The 23,751-nt window shown below is 45.6% G+C and overlaps 1 protein-coding gene across 1 annotated transcript in view; it reads right to left on the bottom strand.

Moving 5' to 3' along the window:
• The window catches only part of zfp64 (zinc finger protein 64 homolog (mouse)), an 88,594-nt gene that overhangs the window by 44,436 nt on the left and 20,407 nt on the right, over positions 1-23,751 (bottom strand). Inside the window, exon 2 of the mRNA XM_086005299.1 lies at positions 21,288-21,521. Within this exon, the coding sequence (XP_085861425.1) occupies positions 21,288-21,521 (234 nt within the window). The remainder of the gene's footprint in view (positions 1-21,287; positions 21,522-23,751) is intronic.

Raw genomic sequence — 23,751 nt, 5'->3', positions numbered from 1 at the left:
TTTCCCGTTTAATGCCATCCCCAACCTCCGCATTACTGTTTGGGGGTCTGTATACCACTCCCACTAACGTTTTCTGCCCCTTGGTATTTCTTAGTTCTACCCATACAGATTCCACATCATCAAAGCTAATATCCTTCCTTACAATTGTGTTAATCCCCTCTTTAACCAGCAATGCTACCCCACCTCCTTTTCCTTTTTGCCTGTCTTTCCTGAATATTGAATACCCCTGGATGTTGAGTTCCAAGCCTTGGTCACCCTGGAGCCATGTTTCCATAATCCCAATCATATCATATCCGTTTACCTCTATTTGCGCACCTAATTCATCCACCTTATTACGAATGCTCCTCGCATTAAGACACAAAGCCTTCAGGCTTGTTTTTTTAACACTCTTAGACCTTTTAGAATTATTATTTACTGTGGCCATGTTTGATTTAAACCGTTGATTTCTCTGACTGCCACCTTTGCTTTTCTCCTTCCTGTCTTTTGCTTCTATCCTTGTTTCCCTTTCCTCTGTCTCCCTGCTCAGGTTCCCAACCCCCTGCCATTTTAGTTTAAACCCTCCCCCAGAGCACTAGCAAACACTCCCCCTAGGACATCGGTCCCAGTCCTGCCCAGGTGCAAACCGTCCAGTTTGTACTGGTCCCACTTCCCCCAGAACCGGTTCCAATGTCCCAGGAATTTGAATCCCTCCCCCTTGCACCATTCCTCTAGCCACATATTCATCTGAAATATCCTTCTATTTCTACTCTGACTAGCACGTGGCACTGGTAGCAATCCTGAGATTACTACCTTTGAGGTCCTATTTTTAAATTTACCTCCTAACTCCCTATATTCAGCTTTTAGGACCTCATCCTGTTTTTTACCTATATCGTTGGTACCTATATACACACCATGACAACTGGCTGTTCACCCTCCCCTTCCAAAATGCTCTGCAGCCGCTCTGAGACATCCTTGACCCTTGCACCAGGGAGGCAACATACCATCCTGGAGTCTCGTTTGCGGCCGCAGAAACGCCTATCTATTCCCCTTACAATAGAATCCCCTATTACTATAGCTCTACCCCTCTTTTTACTCCCGTCCTGTGCAGCAGAACCACCCATGGTGCCAGGAAGTTAGCTGCTGCTGCCTTCCCCCGATAAGCCATCCTCCCCAACAATATCCAAAGCGGTATATCTGTTTGAGAGGGGGATGGTCACAGGGTACCCCTGCACTACCTGCCTGCGCCTTCTACTCTGCCTGGCGGTCACCCATTCCCTTCCTGCCTGTGCAGCCTTTACCTGCGGTGTGACCAACTCATTAAACGTGCTTTTAACGATGTCCTCAGCATCGCGAATGCTCCAGTAGGTATCCATTCGCAGCTCCAGCACCACAATGTGGTCTGCCAGGAGCTGCAGTTGGATACACTTCCCGCACACATGGTCGTCAAGGACACAGGAAGTGTCCCTGATTTCCCACATAGTGCAGGAGGAGCATACCACGGCACCGAGCTGTACTGCCATGACTTACCCTTTAGTTAATTCAAATTAAATTAAATCAAATCAATCCCACCAATTACACTATAATTAAATGATATACTCAAGGGCCCTTGTTTACCAGCAGTCCCCGCTACACAACAGAGACCTTAGAAGCTATAAACCACAAAATTTAAGTTTGGAAAAAAGCGAGAAAGAGAGAAATACTCACCAACCAATCACTTACCTGCTTTCTGGTGATGTCACACTTCGATTACTTTTTACTTCTCTCTCTCCTCTCGCAGGTCTGCATCTCCCGCTCTCGGAGCTCGGTTTAAATCAGCCTCTCCCACTTCTCCTCTCGCAGGTACGCGACGTGTCATCAAGTGATACTTTTTCTCCCCCCCCGCTCCCCACTTTTCTTTTAACTTTCTCTCCCTTCCCAAAAACTATGAAACATGCTTGGGTTTGGTGCGACAGATGATGATAACCTCACCCAAATGGTCATTTGTGATGTATTAGCCTAGACAGTGAGCATGAACAAGCTATTTAATCCTGATGGGTGATCACACCCAATCCTGTCCTCAGTTGATGTGCAGACCCACACACAAAAGTGCACATATTTTCCAGCAGTGATCACTGGACAACAATCAGGAGATGGAAGCTTGACTGATATTTCCCCTCTCTTGTTCAGGCGCACAACTGTAGCATCCCAAGTGCTGCCCTGACTAACTTAAGATCGGATAACTTTGCACAGACCTTCTAGGTTAAATGGCTGAGTACCATACTGAGTACAGCATTCAAGGAGACTAGAACAGAAGCCTTTCTCTTATGTGTTTTCCAGGACAAATCTAGTCACTACAGAGAGAAATTGCATTTGTAGGTGGCTGAAAATGTGTCAAAAGGGGAATTTGGAAGGCTAGGAGATTGAAATCAATCATTTGTACAAATTATACAAATCCTCAAAGTACACTGAACCCTTGAACATACGATAGCAAAATACTGCGGATGCTGGAAATCCGAAATAGCAACAGAAAATGCTGAAAAAACTCAGCAGGCCAGGCAATATCCGTGGAGAGAGAAACAGAGTTAATGTTTCAATTCTGAAGAAGGGTTTCGGCCTGAAACGTTGACTCTATTTCTCTCTCCACGGATGTTGCCTGGCCTGCTGAGTTTTTCCAGCATTTTCTGTTGTTATCCCTTGAACATACTTAGTCAGTTCCTATATATATATATATTTTGTCCTCTTAAATCCGATCCTTCCTATTTAAGTGGTTCCCACCCCCACAACCTTTATTTTTTTCCCTCCGCTCCTGAAAGTGATAACTCACATTAGGTTATTGTTCTTTAGGTGCCAGCAGCCCTCACCTAGAAGGCCATTCCTTATATGTGGGCCTAGGCTGTGAGTGTCACCTCACAGTTAAGCCTGATCCTATCCTCAAATACCATTAACAGCCTTGCTGGATAGTTCCTGCTTCCTGACCAGGAGCAGGAACCCTGGCTGGTTTGTCCCCTCCCTGGAGGGATACTGAGGTTAACTGTGAAAATAAATCAGTGGTCCACTCATGTGATAGGAAGAAAGTGTTTTACTGAAATGGTGTACCATGTTTTAGTTTGTAAAATTGTCGCTCATAACCCCTTCATTTATTTCATTATCACAGCATTTCATTTTGATATACAATTAAGAATCATGTATGTATAAAATGTAAATGCACATTTAATCAAATATCACAAAACTATCAGAAGTAATATAATTTTAAAAGAGGAAAGTGATTAGAATGTATGATCACAAAAGATGGAGTAGAACTCTACAGTAGTTTTCACAATATTTCCCCAATTTTTGGCATAAAGTTATGACAGAAGAAGGATAAGGTTAGTCAAAACTCATGAAGGATGAAGTCACTCCTGAGGTAAATTCACTATCCCACTATTGTCTGTTGAATGTCATATGCAGGTACTAACACCAATGGAAGGAAAGTTCTTCTGAACCCCAATGTTAACTTTGTGATTAATATGAACTGTTTTTGTAAACATTAAAACCAGGAAACAAGCAATAAATTTGCCAGCAAAAAAGAAACTATCTTGTTTTGGATCACTGACAACAAAAATAAAGATCAATACCAGGATTAGAATGTACTGCAATAGTAATAATTCAGCCAGCAAACAAGGAACCAAATCCGAGACTGAGAGCACAGTCACCTCTTTTGGTTAAAGAATGGAACAGAACTGCTTTATTAAACATCCTTGCCCATTCCACCATCCATAGTCACTCCTTCGGCACTATGCCTTTCTGCTCTAGAACTCCCTCCTAAGTATTCTCTGCCTCCCACCTCACTCCCTGGCTCCAAAAGCATTCTCTTTGAGCATGCTTTCAGTGCATCACATCTTTTTCCACTTCTTCGAACTGCTTGGTCTCCACTCTTTTACCTCCTGCCCTGTAAAGCTGAACAAGGACTGCTACAGAAATGCAAGACATTGTCAATGTTAAGAGTCGCTTTATTTTATACTCTTGCATGATGATATCACAATTGTTATGGTTAGACTTTCCCCTGTTGTTTTATCACTTTAACGTAGTAAAATGTCCCAAGGTGCTTCACTGGAGTGTTACCAAACATAATTTGACACCGAGTCACATAAGGAGCTATTAGAGCAGATATGGTCAAAGAGGTAGGTTTTAAGGAGTATCTTAAAGGAGAAAAGAGAGGTAGACAGGTGGAGAGGTTTATGGAGAGAATGCCAAAGCTTAGGGCCTTGGCAGCTGTAGGCATGGCCACCAATGGTGAAGCGATTAAAATTGGGGATGCTCAAGAGGCCAGAAATGGAGGAGTGCAGATATCTCAGAGGATTGTAGGGCGGGAGGAGCAAGGCATTGGAGGGATTTGAAAACAAGGATAGGAATTTTAAAAACGAGGCATTGCTTAACCGGGAGCAAATGTAGGTCAGCGAGCACAGGGGTGATGGGCGAACAGGACTTGGTGCAAGTTACGACATGGGCAGCAGAGTTTTGGGTGACCTCAAGCTTACGGAGGGTAGAAAGTGGGAGGCCAGCCAGGAATGCATTTGAATAGTCAAGTCTAGAGGTAACAAATACAGGATGAGGGTTTCAGCAGCGGATGAGGTGAGGCGGGGCGGAGTCGGGCGATGTTAGAGGTGGAAATAGATGGTCTTAGTTATGTTGCGGATATGTGGTTAGAAGCTCATCTTGGGGTCAAATACGACACCAATATGTGAACAGTCTAGTTCGGCCTCAGATAGCTGCCAGGGAGAGGGATGGAGCCGGTGACGAGGGAAGAGAGTTCCCGGCGGGGACCAAAGACAATGGCTTCCCAATATTTAGTTGGAGGAAATTTCTGCTCATCCAGTACTGGATGTTGGACAAGCAGTGTGACAATTTAGAGACAGTGGGGGAATCGAGAGAGGGGTGGTGATGAGGTTCAGCTGAGTGCCGTCAGCATACATGTGGAAACTGACACTGTGTTTTCGGATGATGTCACCAAGGGGCAGCATGTAGCTGAGAAATCGGAGGGGGCCTAAGTTAGATCCTTGGGGGACTCCAGAGGTAACGGTGCGAGAGTGGGAAGAGAAGCCATTGCAGGTGATTCTCTGGCTATGACTGGAGAGATAAGAATGGAACCAGGCGAGTGCACTCCCACCCAGCTGGACAACGGTGGAGAGGCGTTGGAGTTCAGTTTTCTCCTGGTTTCTCCTGAAAGCAATTAATTCTTACACGGGTACAGTTCCAAAGATAACTCACTCAAGTGGCCATTCTTCATGTGTGAGAATAGATAATGAGTACCTAATAATGCCTAAAGATAATAGCAGGCTACTTGTTTGTGGGGGATATCACAGTTGAGCCCAATTTGATTCTGGTTCTCACCCAATGCCCACACACCCGCACTGCCTGGCAGGAGTCACTGAGTAATAATTCAGAGTTGGAAGCATGGCTGACATTTTCCTCTTGCCTAGCCCCAGGGAGATGAGGCCAAATATAGCACCCAAACTGCTGATACTGTTGAGACCAGCTAACTCAGCATAGACTAAGGGGGAGAAATTCGGTATCGCCCCATTTGGGGCACAATTGTCGGCCGGGCGCAAAGTTTAGCGCTTGCCGCTAATTATCACCTCTGACTGCAAACTTGGCTTCTGTAGCTCCTGGAGGTGATTGGAGCGCTAAATCAGCCGCTACACACCTCTCTTAAAGGCACTAACGCCGAGGAGCGAGGCGCTACCTCAGAGCGCTGGCGAAGCTCAGGTGATGTCAGTCAGCAATGGAACACAGACAGACTGGCGCCGGCCAGTTCTTAAAGGGGAGGGTCGATCTCGCTCTCCATCCACACCCTGCTCATTGCAGCCTTGAATCTCGGCCTGGAGAGACCTGTACATCAATTCTGCTGGAAAGGCCCAGGGAAAGAGCTCAGAGTACAGCCCCTATAGTCTCTTCTAAATCGATGCAAGGTCAAATCAAAATGAACCTGCAAAGTGCTGCTCAGTACCCAAAACTCCTTCACACAGCGTTGAATCGCTCTAGAAGTCTCTCTCAGAATGCGTGGTGCAAAAATGATGCCGACAAAAAAAGGCAGGAAGCGGTCGTCTTTAAATAGTGCTCACCCAGTCCCTTCCCGACTGTAAAACGTTCCCCTCAACCGGCCGTTGCTAGTGGCAGGCGGAAAGGCAGGGGGCGCCACTCAATATCTGGTCCGGGGTGCTGCATGCTCGACTGACGTCACGATCTACGTCTGGTCAATTTTGCGAGCGGCGCAAACATCGCCGCGCCCGGGCGCTAGTTGCTTTGCGCCCCATTAGCGCACTCTTAGGGCACTAACGGGAGGCGCAAAGCAACCAAATCAAACTTGGGGTCCTTGCTCCTTGTGGCTTGGTATAACAGTGTCTTTTCTGGCTGTGTCTTGCCTGAAATAAAGAGACACAAAGACACCAACAAATCTAGGCTGGCTTCTGGGGGGAAACGGGGTGCTTTGCAGGCAGTCAGGCAACAAAAAGTTGCAAGAAGGATGGAATGCAGGGGAAAGGAAGTTAGAAAATGATCTTTAAGTCAAGCAAGATGACCCACTGAAATGGGGTAGTGTAGTATCTTCACTATTTTTATATTACACAAAAACTATTTGTAGTGATGGAAATAGGTCAATCCAATTGTAACTGTTGTTTGTCTAATGGGAAATAAAGCAACTTAGTGATTCATAGCAACTCTCATCTCACCAAGTGTTCGTTTAGTCCACCTTTGAAGAAACTGAAGAAATAAATGCACAAAAGACACAAGTCCAGATCACAAAAGATGTTATTGTTACATCCTTTGGTTATGCTATTGTAACGTGGATAAAGGGCAGTGCAAGTCAACTCCCATAAAAGTAAGACACTCAGACCACTTAAGGGAGCGACTGACGTCATTGAACCTGGGAAGATATCTGTGGCAACAAGAGCAGGGTCAGAGGCTAGATATTCTGCGGCAAGTGTCTCACCTCCTGACTCTTCAAAACCTTTCTACCATCTACAAGGCACAAGTAAGGAGTGTGATGGAATTCTCTCCACTTGCCTGGATGAGTACAGCTCCAACAACACTCAAGAAGCTCGACGCCATACAGGACAAAGCAGCCCGCTTGATTGGCACCCCATCCACCACCTTAAACATTCACTCCCTCCACCAGTGGCGTACCGTGGCTGCAGTGTGTACCATCTACAAGATGCACTACAGCAACTCACCAAGGCTTCTTCAGCAGCACCTCCCAAACCCACGACCTCTTCCACCTAGGACAAGGGCAGCAGGCACATGGGAACACCACCACCTCCAAGTTCCCCTCCGTCACACACCATCCTGACTTAGAAGAGTATTGCTGATCCTTCATCATTGCTGGGTCAAAATCCTGGAACTCCCTACCTAACAGCACTGTGGGAGTACCTTCACCACACGGACTGCAGCGGTTCAGGAAGGCGGCTCACCACTACTTTCTCAAGGGCAATTAGGGATGGGCAATAAATGCTGACCTTGCCAGCGACGCCCACATCCCATAAAAACAAATTTTAAAAAAGGCCTAAATTCATATGCAGTAAAACAGAAGTGTACTTTCACTGTTCTCCTTCTATAACGGCTTCCAAAGATGAGATGGCAGCTTCAATTGCTCCAACAAACTTAGCACTTCACAGGGTGCTCATCATGCACGCCACCTGGCACAGTCAACATGAAAGATATGAGCACCCTGAGCATTTAGAGAGAGAGTTTGATGAGGACACACCAGGTAAAGCACACAGTACAAGAGAGGAAGAGCAAGTGGAGGTGGCAGTTGAGGAACAGGAAGCAGCTGACCATAGGCAAGGGCCAGGAATAGGTACTGGGCCTGCCTGCAGACAGGAGTTGGTGGATGAGCAAAAGCCCTTTATTAGGTGTTTGAGAATGCACAGAATGCCTTGCATGGGTTATCGAAGATTGTGGAGCACTGCCATTGCAGCTGCAAACAAGATTGTTGCAGAAGAATGGGTGGTAAGTTAGTCTTATAATGTAAAAATAAATGTGGTGTATACAGCAACAGAAATGAGTGCACAAAGGAAATTGCAAATGAAACCAACTACAGTAGTAAGTAAAAAAAAACTTTATAACTAACACTGAAGATTGCAACACAGATTAAAAAGGCCTACTTCGCCAGGCCATGCAAGTAAAACACTGATATGCTCATTTTACATGGGCGAACTTTGCTTGGGGGGGGGGGGGGGGGGGGGGAGGGGGGAGGGGGTGGGTGGGGCGGGGGAAGGCAAGGAAAACATTAGGTCCAGCATATGTATCATTATCATAATTTTCAAAGATACAGTGATCCTCACACTGGGTCATTAGCACAGCCATAAAAAATGGGCTTTCTATTTTAAGGATGTGGTAACAGGGCACTTAGAAAATCACAATACGATTAGGCAGCGTCAACACGGTTTTATGAAAGGGAAATCGTGTTTGACAAATCTATTAGAGTTTTTTGAGAGTGTAACTCGCAGGGCAGATAAGGGGGGGGGGGGGAAATCAGTGGATGTAGTATATTTGGATTTTCAGAAGGCATTCGATAAGGTGCCACACAAGAGGTTGTTACACAAGATATGGGCTCGTGGAATTGGAGGTAATATATTAGCATGGATTGAGGATTGGTTAACGGGCAGAAAACAGAGAGTAGGAATAAACGGGTCATTTTCAGGATGGCAGGGTGTAACTAGTGGAATGCCACAAGGATCAGTGCTTGGGCCGCAGCTATTTACAATCTATTAGATGAGAGGATCGAGTGTAATGTATCTATGTTTGTTGACGATACAAGGTGGATGGGAAAGCAAGCTGTGAAGAGGACACAAAGAGGCTGCAAAGGGATGTAGACCGGTTAAGTGATTGGGCAAGAAGGGGGCAGATGGAGAATAATGTGGGAAAGTGGGAAATTATCCACTTTGGTAGGAAGAAGAGAAAAGCAGAATATTTTTTAATAAGGTGAGAGACTAGTTAATGTTGGATTCAGAGGGATTTGGGGGTCCTTGTACACGAGAATCGGCGGGAATCGCGGGCTGAGCGGCTGTATAAAGGTTCCCGAGACCCAGGTAAGGCCTCAGTGCGAGAATCGGCGGGAATCGCGGGCTGAGCGGCTGTACAAAGGCTCCAGAGACCCAGGTAAGGCCTCAGTGCGAGAATCGGCGGGAATCGCGGGCTGAGCGGCTGTATAAAGGCTCCAGAGACCCAGGTAAGGCCTCAGTGCGAGAATCGGCGGGAATCGCGGGCTGAGCGGCTGTATAAAGGCTCCAGAGCCCAGGTAAGGCGTACCAATCTCCAGTCTCGGACCTCAGAGGGAAGGAGAGAGGTAAAAAGTAATCCAAGTGTGACGTCACCAGAAAGCGGGTAAGTGATTGGTTGGTGAGTATTTCTCTCTTTTTTAAGCTTAAACTCTTGTGGTTTATAGTTTCTAAGGTGCAATATTCATCATCTAGAATCGGGGCAGAGGGTATTTAAGAATAATATTAATAAATTTAATTAATTAGAATGGGAGATCAGGTGATGTGTTGCTGCTGCAATATGTGGGAGCTGGTGGACACCATTGATGCTCACAGTGATCACATTTGCAGTAAGTGTTGGCTGCTCGAGGAATTATGGCTCCGTGTTGAAGAGCTGGAGTCCGAGCTTCAAACACTGAGACACATCAGGGAGGGGGAGAGTTACCTGGACTCTGTGTATCAGGAGGTAGTCACACCAATTAGATTAATTAATTCAGATGTAGTCCGTGGCCAGGGTCAGGATGGTGTGACTAGAAGTGAAGCAGGTACGGGGATCCAGGAGGTAGTGTTGGAGGAGCCGCAGCCCTTGCTCTTGTCCAACAGGTTTGAGGCTCTTACTCCCTGTGAGGATGGGAACGGGGACTGCGGGGAGGATGAGCAACCCGGCCACAGCACCGTGGAGCGGGGGGCCATTCAAGTGGGGGGAGATAAAAGAAATGTTGTAGTGGTAGGGGATAGTATCATTAGGGGGATAGATAGAGTTCTTTGCAGCCGAGAGCGAGAGTCCCGAAAGCTGTGTTGCCTGCCCGGTGCCAGGGTTAAGGACATCTCCTCTGGGCTGGAGAGAAACTTGGAGTGGGAGGGGGAGGACCCAGTTGTCGTGGTCCATGTTGGTACCAACGACATAGATAGGACAAGGAAGCAGGTTCTGCTGAGGGAGTTTGAGCAGCTAGGGGCCAAATTAAAAAGCAGAACCACAAGGGTAATAATCTCTGGATTACTACCCGAGCCACGTGCAAATTTGGCTAGGGTAAATAAAATTAGAGAGTTAAATGCGTGGCTCAAAGACTGGTGTGGGAGAAATGGGTTTTGCTTCCTGGGACACTGGCATCAGTACTGGGACAGGAGAGAGCTGTTCCGTTGGGACGGACTTCTCTTGGCCAGTGCTGGGACTAGAGTCCTGGCGAATCGAATAACTAGGGCTGTAGAGAAGGCTTTAAACTAATTAGTGGGGGGGAGGTTTTAAGAGAGCGAAAAATAAAAATGACAGCGGAGAAGGCAATAGAGCAAGGTAGCAGTGGGGGAATTAAAAACCAGAGCGTGTCAGGAAGGGACAGAATGTATAATGATAAAGGTAAAGTAGTAAAAGGGGTAAAAGCAGGAATAAATTGTCAGAAAACATATTTGAAAGTTCTTTATCTGAATGCACGCAGCATTCGTAACAAAATTGACGAGTTGACGGTACAAATAACTACACATGAGTATGATCTGGTGGCCATTATGGAAAAATGGCTGCAAGATAATCATGACTGGGAACTAAACATACAAGGGTATTTGACAATTAGGAAGGACAGACAGGAAGGAAAAGGAGGTGGGGTTGCTATGTTAATCAAGGATGGAATCACTGCAATAGTCAGAAATGATATTGGGTCAAAGGATCAGGATAGTGAAATAGTTTGGGTGGAGATAAGGAATAATAAGGGGAAAAAGTCACTAGTGGGCGTAGTCTATAGGCCTCCTAACAGTTGCAACTCTGTTGGTCGGAGTATAAATCAGGAAATAGTTGGGGCTTGTAATAAGGGAACAGCTATAATCATGGGGGATTTTAACTTTCATATTGACTGGACTAATCAAATTGGGCATGGCAGCCTTGAGGAAGAGTTCATAGAGTGTATTAGGGATGGGTTCCTTGAGCAGTATGTAACTGAACCAACCAGGGGGCAGGCAATCTTAGATCTGGTCCTGTGTAATGAGACAGGATTAATAAAAAATATCCTAGTAAAGGATCCCCTTGGAATGAGTGACCATAATATGGTTGAATTCCAAATTCAGTTTGAGGATGAGAAAGTTGGATCTCAAACCAGCGTACTGAGCTTAAATAAAGGAGACTATGAAGGTATGAGAGTAGAATTGACTAAAGTGGACTGGGAAAACAGATTAAAGTGTAAGACGGTACAAGAGCAGTGGTCTACATTCAAGGAGATATTTCACATCTTTCAAGATAAATATATTCCACTGAGGAAAAAGTGGAATAAAAGAAAAGACAGCCATCCGTGGCTTAGTAAAGTAATGAAGGATAGTATCCGACTGAAAACAAGGGCATATAAAGTAGCCAAATCTAGTGGGAGGATAGAAGATTGGGAAGCATTTAAAAGCCAGCAAACAATAACTAAAAGATTAATTAAGAAAGGGAAGATAGATTATGAAAGTAAACTAGCAAAAAATATAAAAACAGATAGCAAGAGTTTCTACAGCTATATAAAAAGAAAAAGGGTGGCTAAAGTGAACGTTGGTCCCTTAGAGAATGGGACCGGGAAACTAGTGGTGGGGAACATGGAGATGGCAAAGACGCTGAACAAATATTTTGTATCAGTCTTTACAGTAGAGGACACTAAAAATATCCCAACACTGGACAAACAGGGGGCAATGGGGGGGGGGGGAGGAGCTAAACACGATTAAAATCTCCAAGGAGATGGTACTCAGTAAAATAATGGGACTTAAGGCAGATAAATCCCCCGGACTTGATGGCCTACATCCTAGGGTCTTGAGAGAAGTGGCGGTAGGGATTGTGGATGCATTGGTGATTATTTTCCAGAACTCCCTGGACTCAGGAAAGGTCCCAGCAGATTGGAAAACTGCTAATGTAACACCCTTATTTAAGAAGGGAAGTAAACAAAAAGCTGGAAACTATAGACCAGTTAGCCTAACATCTGTGGCTGGCAAAATGTTGGAGTCCATTATTAAGGAAACAGTAACAGAGCATTTGGATAAACATAATTTAATAGGACAGAGTCAGCATGGTTTTATGAAGGGGAAGTCATGTTTGACAAATTTGCTCGAATTCTTTGAGGATGTAACATACAGGGTGGATAAAGGGGACCAGTGGATGTAGTGTATTTGGACTTCCAAAAGGCATTTGACAAGGTTCCACACAAAAGATTACCGTTCAAGATAAGAAATCACGGGATTGGGGGTAATATACTGGCATGGGTGGAAGATTGGCTATCTAACAGAAAACAAAGAGTTGGGATAAATGGTTTGTTCTCAGGCTGGCAATCAGTAACTAGTGGTGTTCCGCAGGGGTCAGTGCTGGGACCCCAACTCTTTACAATCTATATTAACGATTTGGAGGAAGGGACCGAGTGCAACATATCCAAGTTTGCCGACGATACAAAGATGGGAGGGAAAGCAGTGTGAGGAGGACATAAAAAACCTGCAAAAGGACATAGACAGGCTAAGTGAGTGGGCAGAGATTTGGCAGATGCAATATAATGTTGGAAAGTGTGAGGTTATGCACTTTGGCAGAAAAAAATCAAAGAGCAAGTTATTATCTAAATGGAGAGAAACTGCAAAGTGCTACAGTACAAAGGGATCTGGGGGTCCTGGTGCATGAAACACAAAACGTTAGTATGCAGGTGCAGCAGGTGATCAGTAAGGCCAATGGAATCTTGGCTTTTATTGCAAGGGGGATGGAGTATAAAAACAGGGAAGTCTTGCTGCAGTTATACAGGGTATTGGTGAGGCCACACCTGGAATACTGCGTGCAGTTTTGGTTTCCATATTTAAGAAAAGATATACTTGCTCTCGAAGCGGTTCAGAGAAGGTTCACTCGGTTGATTCTGGAGATGAGGGGGTTGACGTATGAAGAAAGGTTGAGTAGGTTGGGACTCTACTCATTGGAGTTCAGAAGAATGAGAGGCGATCTTATCGAAACATATAAGATTGTGAGGGGGCTTGATCGGGTGGACGCGGTGAGGATGTTTCCACTGATGGGTGAGACTAGAACTAGGGGGCATAATCTAAGAATAAGGGGCTGCCCTTTCAAAACTGAGATGAGGAGAAACTTCTTCACTCAGAGGGTAGTAAATCTATGGAATTTGCTACCCCAGAGAGCTGCGGAAGCTGCAACATTAAATAAATTTAAAATGTAGACAGTTTCCTAGCAGATAAGGGAATTAGGGGTTACGGGGAGAGGGCGGGGAAGTGGACGTGAGTCTAGATTCAGATCAGCCATGATCCTATTGAATGGCGGAGCAGGCCCGAGGGGCCGTATGGCCCACTCCTGCTCCTACTTCTTATGTTCTTATGAATCATGGAAAGTTAACATGCAGGTACAGCAAACAATTAGGAAGGCAAATGGTATGTTAGTCTTTATTGCAAGGGGGTTAGAGTATAAGAGTAAGGAAGTCTTGCTGCAATTATATAGGGCTTTGGTGAGACCACACCTGGAGTATAGTGTACAGTTTTGGTCTCTGTACCAAAGGAAGGATATACTTGCCCTAAAGGGGGTGCAAAGAGGGTTCACCAGTTTGATTTCTGGGATAAGAGGGCTGACCTATGAAGAGAGATTGAGTAAGCAAAATGGGCCTATATTCTCTGGAGTTTAGAAGAATGAGAGGTGATCCCATTGAAGTGTATAAAATTCTTAGAGGGCTTTACAGGGTAGATGCTGAGAGGCTGTTTCCCCTGGCTGGAGAGTCTAGAACTAGGGGTCGTAGTCTCAGGATAAGGGGTCAGCCATTTAGGACTGAGTTGAGGAGAAATATCTTCACTCAGAGGGTTGTGAATCTTTGGAATTTTCTACCCCAGAGGGCTGTGGATGCTCAGTCGATGAGTATATTCAAGGCTGAGATCGACAGATTTTTTGGCACTAAGGGAATCGAGGGATATGGGGACAGAGCGGGAAAGTGAAGTTGATGTAAAAGTTCAACCATGATCTTATTGAACGGCGGAGCAGGGTCGATGGGCCGTATGGCCTATTCCTGCTCCTATTTCTTATGTTATGTTCTTTCACATCTGATTTTATGATGCATATTCTCGGCCAGAGCGGCTCCATACTACGAGAGGAGCCTCACAAAATTTAACCCGATATGTGAAAGAGAGGGGGAGAAAATAATGAAAAATCACGGAGGGGGAATCATTTAGAAAAAAACGGAAATGAATTATATCAGTCTTTATCCAATTTCTCATTGTAGTTACAATAATTGTCTCAGTATGTTTTGTGGTTGAAAAGAGGTCAGAGTAACCTGGAACTGTTATGTACGTGAAGCACTGGATAAGGAAGCAACTAGCTCTGTGGAAAACGAGCTGTCATGGCATTATCACTATCTGAAGTCTCAAATGTCTTCCAGTTGCTCAAATAGCTTTGTAGCTATGCAGGCTTATGCTGACTGCAATTACAATTTTAATGACCAATTATCTAATAAGCCTGGTTATGCTATCACATTGCAAAATTGAGACATTAAGGCACTAAAATGAAACACTGAGAAGCTCACATAAGATCAGTTTTAAGAGAATACCTCAATGCCATATTGAGGGAGTGCTGCACTTTCAGAGGAGACGTTAAACCAAGGCCCCAGCTCACTCTCAGGTGAGTGTAAAAGATGCCACAGCACTATTTGACAAAGTGCATGCAAGTTCTCCTGGTGTCCTGGCTAACAGTTAGCCCGGTACCAACACCACCAAAACAGATTATCTAGTCATTTAGTTAATTCCAGTCGGTGAGACCTTACTAAATGCAAATTGGCTGCCATGTTTCCCTTAGGGTTGCCAACTCTGGTTTGAGGTATTCCTGGAGGTTGGATCACATGACGTCTGATCACACGACATCTGCAAATGTTATTGCATTTATCTTATAAAGGTTGTGTCCCCTTCAGGTGAATATCTTTGCTCATGGTTTTACGCCAGCAGCTGTTGTGCGAGAAGATCAGAGAACCAGTAAGCCACCAACTAGCAAAGCCAAAAAAAGGAAATCGAGGGAGGGGGAGGGATTCACTGGGGGGAAACCAGAGGTGAGGGGAGCTTTGATTCCACTAGTAACTAATAAGAACTCACTGAAATTGCACCAATAACTAATAGTAATACTGGTAACACTCAGACACTGTACTATAGGCCCCCAAACAGTCAGGGGGAGATAGAGGAACAGATATGTAGGCAAATCTCCGAGAAGTGCGAAAATAATAGGGTAATAATAGTGGGGGATTTCAACTTCCCCAATATAAATTGGGACAGTCAGAGTGTGAAAGGCTTAGAGGGTGCAGAATTCTTAAAGTGCATCCAGGAGAGCTTTTTGAGCCAACATGTAGAAAGTCCTACAAGAGAGGGGGCGGTACTGGACCTAATTCTGGGGAATGTAGCCGGGCAAGTGGTGGAAGTGTCAGTAGGAGAGCATTTTGGCGACAGTGACCATAATTCGGTGAGATTTAAGGTGGTCATGGAAAAAGACAAAGACGGCCCGGAAATAAGGGTTCTAAATTGGGGGAAGGCCGATTTTAATATGATAAGGCAGGATCTGGCCAAAGTGGACTGGGAGCAGCTGCTTATAGGAAAATCCACATCAAAACAGTGGGAGACTTTCAGAAGGGAAATAGAGAGAGTACAACGCCAACATGTTCCTGTAAAGGTCAAGGGTGGGACCAGCAAGCAAAGGGAACCTTGGATGACAAGGGATATACAAAAATGCATTAGAAATAAAAGGGGGGCTTTTGGCAGTTACAAAAGACTAAAGACAGAAGAAGCCCTAGAGGAGTATAAAAAGTGCAGGGGCATACTTAAAAAAGAAATTAGGAGGGCGAGGAGGGGCCATGAAATAACACTGGCGAGCAAAATAAAGGAAAATCCTAAGATGTTTTATAAGTATATTAAGGGCAAGAGGATAACCAGGGAAAGGGTAGGGCCCATTAGGGACCAAAGTGGCAATCTGTGTGTAGAGCCAGAGGATGTAGGCGGGGTTTTAAATGAATTTTTTGCATCTGTGTTCACTATGGAGAAAGACGATGCAGACATAGAAATCGGGCAAGGGGACTGTGACATACTTGAACATATTAGCATCGAGAGGGAGGAGGTGGTAGCGGTTTTAGCGGGCCAAAAAGTGGATAAATCCCCAGGCCCGGACGAGATGTATCCCAGGCTGCTGTGGGAGGCAAGGGAGGAGATTGCAGGGGCTCTGACACTAATTTTCAGAACCTCTCTGGCCACAGGGGATGTACCAGAGGACTGGAGAACAGCTAACGTAGTACCATTATTCAAGAAGGGTAGCAGGGATAAACCAGGGAATTACAGGCCAGTGAGTCTAACATCTGTGGTGGGGAAATTATTGGAAAAAATTCTGAGGGACAAAATTAATCTCCACTTGGAGAGGCAAGGATTAATCGGGGATAGTCAGCATGGCTTTGTCAAGGGTAAATCATGTCTAACAAATCTGATCGAATTTTTCGAGGGGGTGACTAGTGGGGTGGATGAGGGAAATGCTGTGGATGTGGTGTACATGGACTTCAGTAAAGCTTTTGACAAAGTCCCGCATAGGAGACTGGTCAAGAAGGTAAGAGCCCATGGGATCCAGGGTGCCTTGGCGCGTTGGATCCTAAACTGGCTGAGTGGCAGGAGGCAGAGGGTGATGGTCGAAGGTTGCTTTTGTGACTGGAAGCCTGTGTCCAGTGGGGTACCTCAGGGATCGGTGCTGGGTCCCTTATTGTTTGTGATCTACATAAATGATTTGGATGAGAATGTAAAAGGTATGATCAGTAAGTTCGCAGATGACACGAAAATTGGTGGGGTGGTAAATTGCGAGGAGGAAAGCCTCCGGCTACAGGACGATATAAACGGGTTGGTCAGATGGGCGGAAAAGTGGCAAATGGAATTTAACCCTGAAAAGTGCGAGGTGATGCATTTTGGACGGACAAATAAGGCAAGGGAATACACAATGAGTGGTAGGACCCTAGGAAGTACAGAGGGTCAGAGGGACCTTGGTGTACATGTACATAGATCCCTGAAGGCAGCGGAGCAGGTAGATAAGGTGGTTAAAAAGGCATATGGGATACTTGCCTTCATTAGCCGAGGCATAGAATATAAGAGCAGGGAGGTTATGATGGAGCTGTACAAAACGCTGGTGAGGCCACAGCTGGAGTACTGTGTGCAGTTCTGGTCGCCTCACTATAGGAAGGATGTGATTGCTTTGGAGAGGGTGCAGAGAAGATTCACCAGGATGTTACCTGGGATGGAGCGCCTCAGCTATGAAGAGAGGCTGGACAGGCTGGAGTTGTTTTCCTTGGAGCAGAGAAGGCTGAGGGGGGACCTGATTGAGGTGTACAAAATAATGAGGGGCATAGATAGGGTAGATAAAGAGGAACTTTTCCCCTTAGTGGGGGGGTCAATAACAAGGGGGTATAGATTCAGAGTAAGGGGCAGGAGATTTAGAGGGGATTTGAGGAGGAACTTTTTCACCCAGAGGGTGGTTGGAATGTGGAACTCAATGCCTGAAAGGGTGGTGGAGGCAGGAACCCTCACAACATTCAAGAAGCGTTTGGATGAGCACTTGAAATGCCATTGCATACAAGGCTATGGACCAAATGCTGGAAAATGGGATTAGACTGGACAGGGATGGATGGGCGGCGCAGACACGATGGGCCGAAGGGCCTCTTTCTGTGCTGTAAAACTCTATGACTCTATGACTCCTCATAACCAACAGTAATACATAATTCACTGATAGCAGATATGTAACTGGTAGCAATAGGTGTAATGCCACAATATCCTACCTGTAACTAGTAGTGATCCTATAACCCATTGCTATTCACCCTCTAACTACAGCCAGAATCCCCCTGCACTGCACAAGGTACGGTCAGGTTCCCCAGTCAATGCCACTTTTAACAGGCTCCATCTCTCTCTATCGTTTTGGGCTCTGGTTTGGTTTGTGATATCAGCAAGCTGGAGGCATCTCTGCGGCAGCAGCAGGTGAATCTGAAACGGTGCATGTGCTGCTGTCCTAACAGGATGAAACAATTCTGCTGGCTTATGGGGACCCTTCCTCCTGCAATGTAGCCTTGCCCCCCCCCCTCCGACCTTTAAATGTTCGCTCATCTTTCTCTTTTTGCTCCAATTAACATGAACATGAGGGGGATTCCCATGTGCAAAGCGTTATGATGGGAGCTGCAAATAGTAAGCCCAATGTACAACTGTTAGGACTCACTAACACTGGCTGCCAGAAAGAGCTGTTTTCAGTGGGTCCTCTGAGCTGTTGGTCTTAGTGAGTCCCAGTGGTTTTACATTTGGCTGTACAAAACCTGCAATTGGGGAACCTGGTGCCAATACCGCAGTATAAAAAAGGGCCTCCACTTTGGCTGTAGCTCTGGCACCTCATTAACCCCATCCTTGCCATGGTAGAGGGGGAAGGGATGCACAGCATATGGCTTTCATTGCATTAGTATTGTGGACTGTGCCATTAATGCTATTTAGGAACAATGTTAATTCAATCAAATCTAGTCTTTATGTTTAAGTGTATATTTACATATTTTAGAGTGGCAATTGCAGTAGTTCCAGCTTATAATAATAAATTAATCACTTTCAGTTAAAATGAATTGACTGATTACATGCAGGGTCGTTGTATGGGCAAATTGCACAATGTGGTACAATACTGCCTCCCAAAGGAACACCTCGCTATGCAGTGATGCCAAACAAGCAATGCATAATATTGAAAATACACTCTTAAGCACCTAGGCAGCATTTTATTTCTGCTGCAAACAATTATATTTTGAGTCAGGTAACGTGGCAGAAATCTTAACTGAAGAAGATGAATAAAATGAATGAATATGAATGAGGTCTTCATTTTGCTTGATTTTAAATTACAGGTAGGGACAATAGTCAAACTTGTAAAATGAAATGTGCAACAATAGAAATGATACTGTAAGCAAATTCCACCAAGACCCACTTACTTGGTGTTTAAATGCACAAAAAATGGGCAAAGGCATAATAAATCCTCCACATAAAATGAGAACAGTAACTATGATAGTTGGTAACAGATACCAGGAAGGGATTTCAAGGCTGTAATCTAAACCAGCAAAATGATGGTTCCAACCACTCAACTGTCACTTATACTTTGACATCATCTAACTCCCTGGATTAGATTACTGTTTTTAAAATAGTCTCAAATGTCTATTATTTAATATTATGTAATAAAGTTTCATTGTCTGTTGTTTTCTAATAATTTGGTGAAAACTCAGTACTGTGACTATTCAAGTTAAAGGTCACCCGGAACTGTGGTACTTTAAGCTTATATCTTGGCCCCAGATCACTCCTCTCCATAATGCTACTGATACAGTGACCACATACCAATCTTCTGCAGAGATAGCTATCAGCAGCAACCCTCGTTGAGAAAATGAACACAAGATGTTTGATGACTGGTACCCTCACTCAGAGCGCACAACAATGATTGGTGAGGGAGATTGAAAAATTCTCATTGGTGGAGTGGGGTGCTCTTCTAAGAGAGGCATGTTAAGAGGGCAGAGTGCTTTATCTTGTATTTGTTCTGAAACATGTCTCTACTTAAGCTCCGACACGGCAAGAGAGCTCCAGGTGGGCAGAGGAAACGCTTCAAGGAAACCCTCAAAGCCTCCTTGAAAAAGTGCAACATCCCCACTGACACCTGGGAATCCCTGGCCCAAGACCGCACTAAGTGGAGGAGAAGCATCCGGGAAGGCGCCGAACACCTTGAGTCTCTTCGCCAGGAGCAAGTGGAAGCCAAGCGCAAGTAGCACAGGTCAACCCAAGCACCCCACCCACCCGCCCCTTCAACCACCGTCTGCCCCACCTGTGACAGAGACTGTAGGTCCCGCATTGGACTCATTTTTAATGTGGAAGCAAGTCATCCTCGGTTCTGAGGGACTGCCTAAGAAGAAGAATGGCTGACTAGGCAAATGCACTGTCCAGTGAGTTACCGAGTTAATCCTGTCTGCATCAACACATACTCCATCAGGGGCTACTGATCAGGAATGGGAGTCCTGGCTGAATTTTTAATCTCACTAACCTAGGAGTGCGGAGGCCAATTATAGCAGCCCTACTGCTACATTAGCCAAGAGTCGGTATTAAACCTTCTTGGCTATATGCTTTAGTAACCCATAATGCAGTACATTTAATCACTAAGTTATCAGAGAACCTTCTTTACTTTTTCACCTACATCACATCACTATTTTGATGATCACCGTTCTCTCCCTATTAGGGTAACAAAGTGAAATATAATATATAGAGAAGAACAAACTGCTTCCAGTGAGTTGACTGTAGTAACGTTGCCTCAGGGTGCTGCTTTGCTCTGTGGTTTAGGACATCAAAGCATTTACATTAATTATTGTTTTGAAACTCACAGCCAGACATCTATTGTTCTATATCTGTTGTTTAACAGGAACTTGCACAATTGATTTAGGGGGCATATCACATATCGCTTTCCTGTCACCTCATTACATGGTGTTTAACAACCGGAGCCACATCAAAATACTTGTAGGTTGCACGCAAAATCTATCATTGCTGCTAAAACATGAAACTGTGCTGGTCTTCTTGCCCACCACTGGAACTGCACCTCCCGGTCACTTTACAGAGCAGTAACTTAAAGCAACAAATATTAACTGCTTTATATTATATATCAGAAAATAAAAACACCATTAGAAACAGTAAAATCAGAATTCTTGTTACACAGTAATTCCAGAGCGGAGATATTTTAGATGTCATTCCAGATATTCTGGGGAAAATCTTGGATTTCAAAATTTATTTTTCCTTTCCAAAACCTCCCTTTCAGGAATTAATTGTATCTCCCAAATTTTCCAGGTCAAGTAACTAAGCAATTTTACAGGTTGATTAAGCAATTAATAAACAATCTAGATACTGTATTAACCTTGTACCCTTATTTTAATTTACATGAAAAGCTGACCTTTATTAGCTTAACTAATTCCCTTCTTAGGTTCACACAGCTATGTTATTCCAGTTCAGCATACAGCCATGACTGTACTTCAGACAAGCACTGCTAATATTGTTTTAGTAACAATCACCATACTATCACATTTCTTCTTGTAAATCAAACAAATGTACTAAAAGGTCTGCCAGTCTCTCCCATACCTGAGATTGTCTGTGTCTGTGTGGTAATGGTACTTGTAGCAGTCGGAGTCTGGGTAGCCGAAGTCGCTGCTTCTGCCACAAACTGAACAGAACTGGTGCCTGCAGTTGTCCCAAGGTGGCAGCCATTTTGCTTGTGGGCGACAAAAGTGTCGAGAGTGTTGTACTGTTGCTTGCAGATGCCGCAGATGTGGATATCTGCACTTACTTCTACCAACACCGTGGCCCCTGGAGAAACTACACAAAAATTAGATATTAGAGAACGGCACAACACAGAAGTTAGACATCGTGGGGCGGGGGGCGGATATCGCAGCCTTTTACCTGCTGGGATTCTGGAGGCCTGGGAGTTTCGGCCTCCACAAGCTCAAAATAAAAATCTTGTTAAAATGGAGGCACGCAGCTAAAGGTCTAAGGCCTAGAAATTGGGTATAGCCCCGCTTGGGGCGTTAGAATTGGCGCAGCGCAAAGTTTATAGCCAGACGCAACTTATCGCCACCTGGCGCGATATTGGGTTGCATCGCCCCTAAAGGTGATTGAGACGCGAATTCAGGCGTTACATGGGACTCCTAAGGCGCTAAACTTCCGGCGCAACCCAATATCGGAGCGGACGGGCGCAGCGCAGGTGCTCTCAATTACCGATGACCTCGAGACTTCCAGGCGCCGGCCAGCTCTTAAAGGGGTGGGTCAGTCAGCTTCAGCATCCACACTCTGCGCCTTGCAGGCCTCAGAATCGGCGCAGGCCCTTCTCTGGTGCTAAAAACTTGGACCAGATGGAGAAGGTGAGACAGAGAGCAGAGCGCTTCACCAATGAGGCTCTGGAGCAATTGGTGGCCGCAGTGGAGCGCCGGCGAGATGTTCTCTACCCAGACAATGGCAGGAGGCCGAATCATAAGGACTACCGACGAGCTTGGAGGGATGTATGCCAGAGGGTCAACTCCAGCAGCATGGTGACCAGGAGCCCTGTCCAATGCAGAAAGAAATTCAACGACCTCACTCGGGTCGTGAGGGTGGGTGTTGTTTCTGCAAACTTCTGCATCCCTTCATTTGCACCTGACTTTATGGCTACAGGGTGGCCTGTGCCCCATTGGCCATCTGCCAGCAAGCACCCATGGCCCTTTCTGGGCACACACATGCACATTTGACTCAAGGCGTCATGTAAGGGCTCTTGCACCATGGGGGGCATGAGATGATCACTCAGGGCATCAGGTAACATAACTTCCCCTCCTTTCCCCTGCAGTCCAAGCTGGCGAGGATTGGCAAAGACCAGCTTCGCACCGGTGGAGGACCTCCACAAGTGGTCACTCTCACGGATCTCGAGGAGAGAGTCCACCAGATTCTTGGAGGACGTCTAAGTGGTCCTGTAACCACTGCAGCTGCCGACCACATTGTCGACAGCGATGGTAAGGTTCTCACCTTTTACAACTGTCTCCTTCCACTTGTTCCCCCCGCCAGCATGCTTTCTCACTGTGGACCCATGTCATAGCCTTGCCGCAATCTGGCATCCCTTGCTGGCAAGCTATCCTTTTGCTAAAGCCACTCTTCCACCTCCCTGCTTTCAGATGCTGCATCACCAGCTCGGGAGCCGGGTCCTCAAGCTGCCAGTGCCAGTGCCTCCAAAGACTCAATGAGAAAAGTACTGTGCAACAGAAGGTCAGCAGCTCCCTCCAGCAACGATCAGAATGGCCAGCCCAAATGGTTGCAGCTTTTATACTAGTGCTGTCCCCTTTAAATAGCGCCCCCCCGAGTCCGAGAAGGGCCTGGGAACGCTCCATCCAACTGTCACTAATAGCGCCAGGCGGAAAGGTTGCGGGCGCCACCAAATATCCGGTCCGGGCGCCAAAAAGGCGTTGCGCACTCAAATGACGTCATGATCAGCCTGCGCCCGCGGGCGCGCGCAAAGAGTTAGCGCCGGCGCTAAAAGGATACTCAATATGGGAGGTGGCGCTATATTCACTGCGCCTGCCCGAAAATTGGGTAACGCCCCAGTTCTCTGGCTCTTTAGGCGCTAATCGCTGGCGCTACCAAACGAATTTCTAGGCCTAAGAGTGTTAAAAAAAACAAGCCTGAAGGCTTTGTGTCTTAATGCGAGGAGCATTTGTAATAAGGTGGATGAATTAGCCTCGCAAATAGATGTAAACGGATATGATATGATTGGGATTACGGAAACATGGCTCCAGGGTGACCAAGGCTGGGAACTCAACATCCAGGGGTATTCAATATTCAGGAAAGACAGGCAAAAAGGAAAAGGAGGTGGGGTAGCATTGCTGGTTAAAGAGGAGATTAACACAATAGTAAGGAAGGATATTAGCTCTAATGATGTGGAATCTGTATGGGCGGAGCTGAGAAATACCAAGGGGCAGAAAATGTTGGTGGGAGTTGCATACAGACCCCCAAACAGTAATGCTAAGGTTGGGGATAGCATTAAACGGGAAATTAGAGACGCGTGCAATAAGGGCACAGCAGTTAT

Source organism: Somniosus microcephalus, chromosome 13 (genome assembly GCF_052327205.1).
Source record: "Somniosus microcephalus isolate GS21.2 chromosome 13, FLI_Smic_1.0, whole genome shotgun sequence".
NCBI lineage: Eukaryota > Metazoa > Chordata > Chondrichthyes > Squaliformes > Somniosidae > Somniosus > Somniosus microcephalus.
This window is presented reverse-complemented; position numbering and strand designations above follow the sequence as displayed.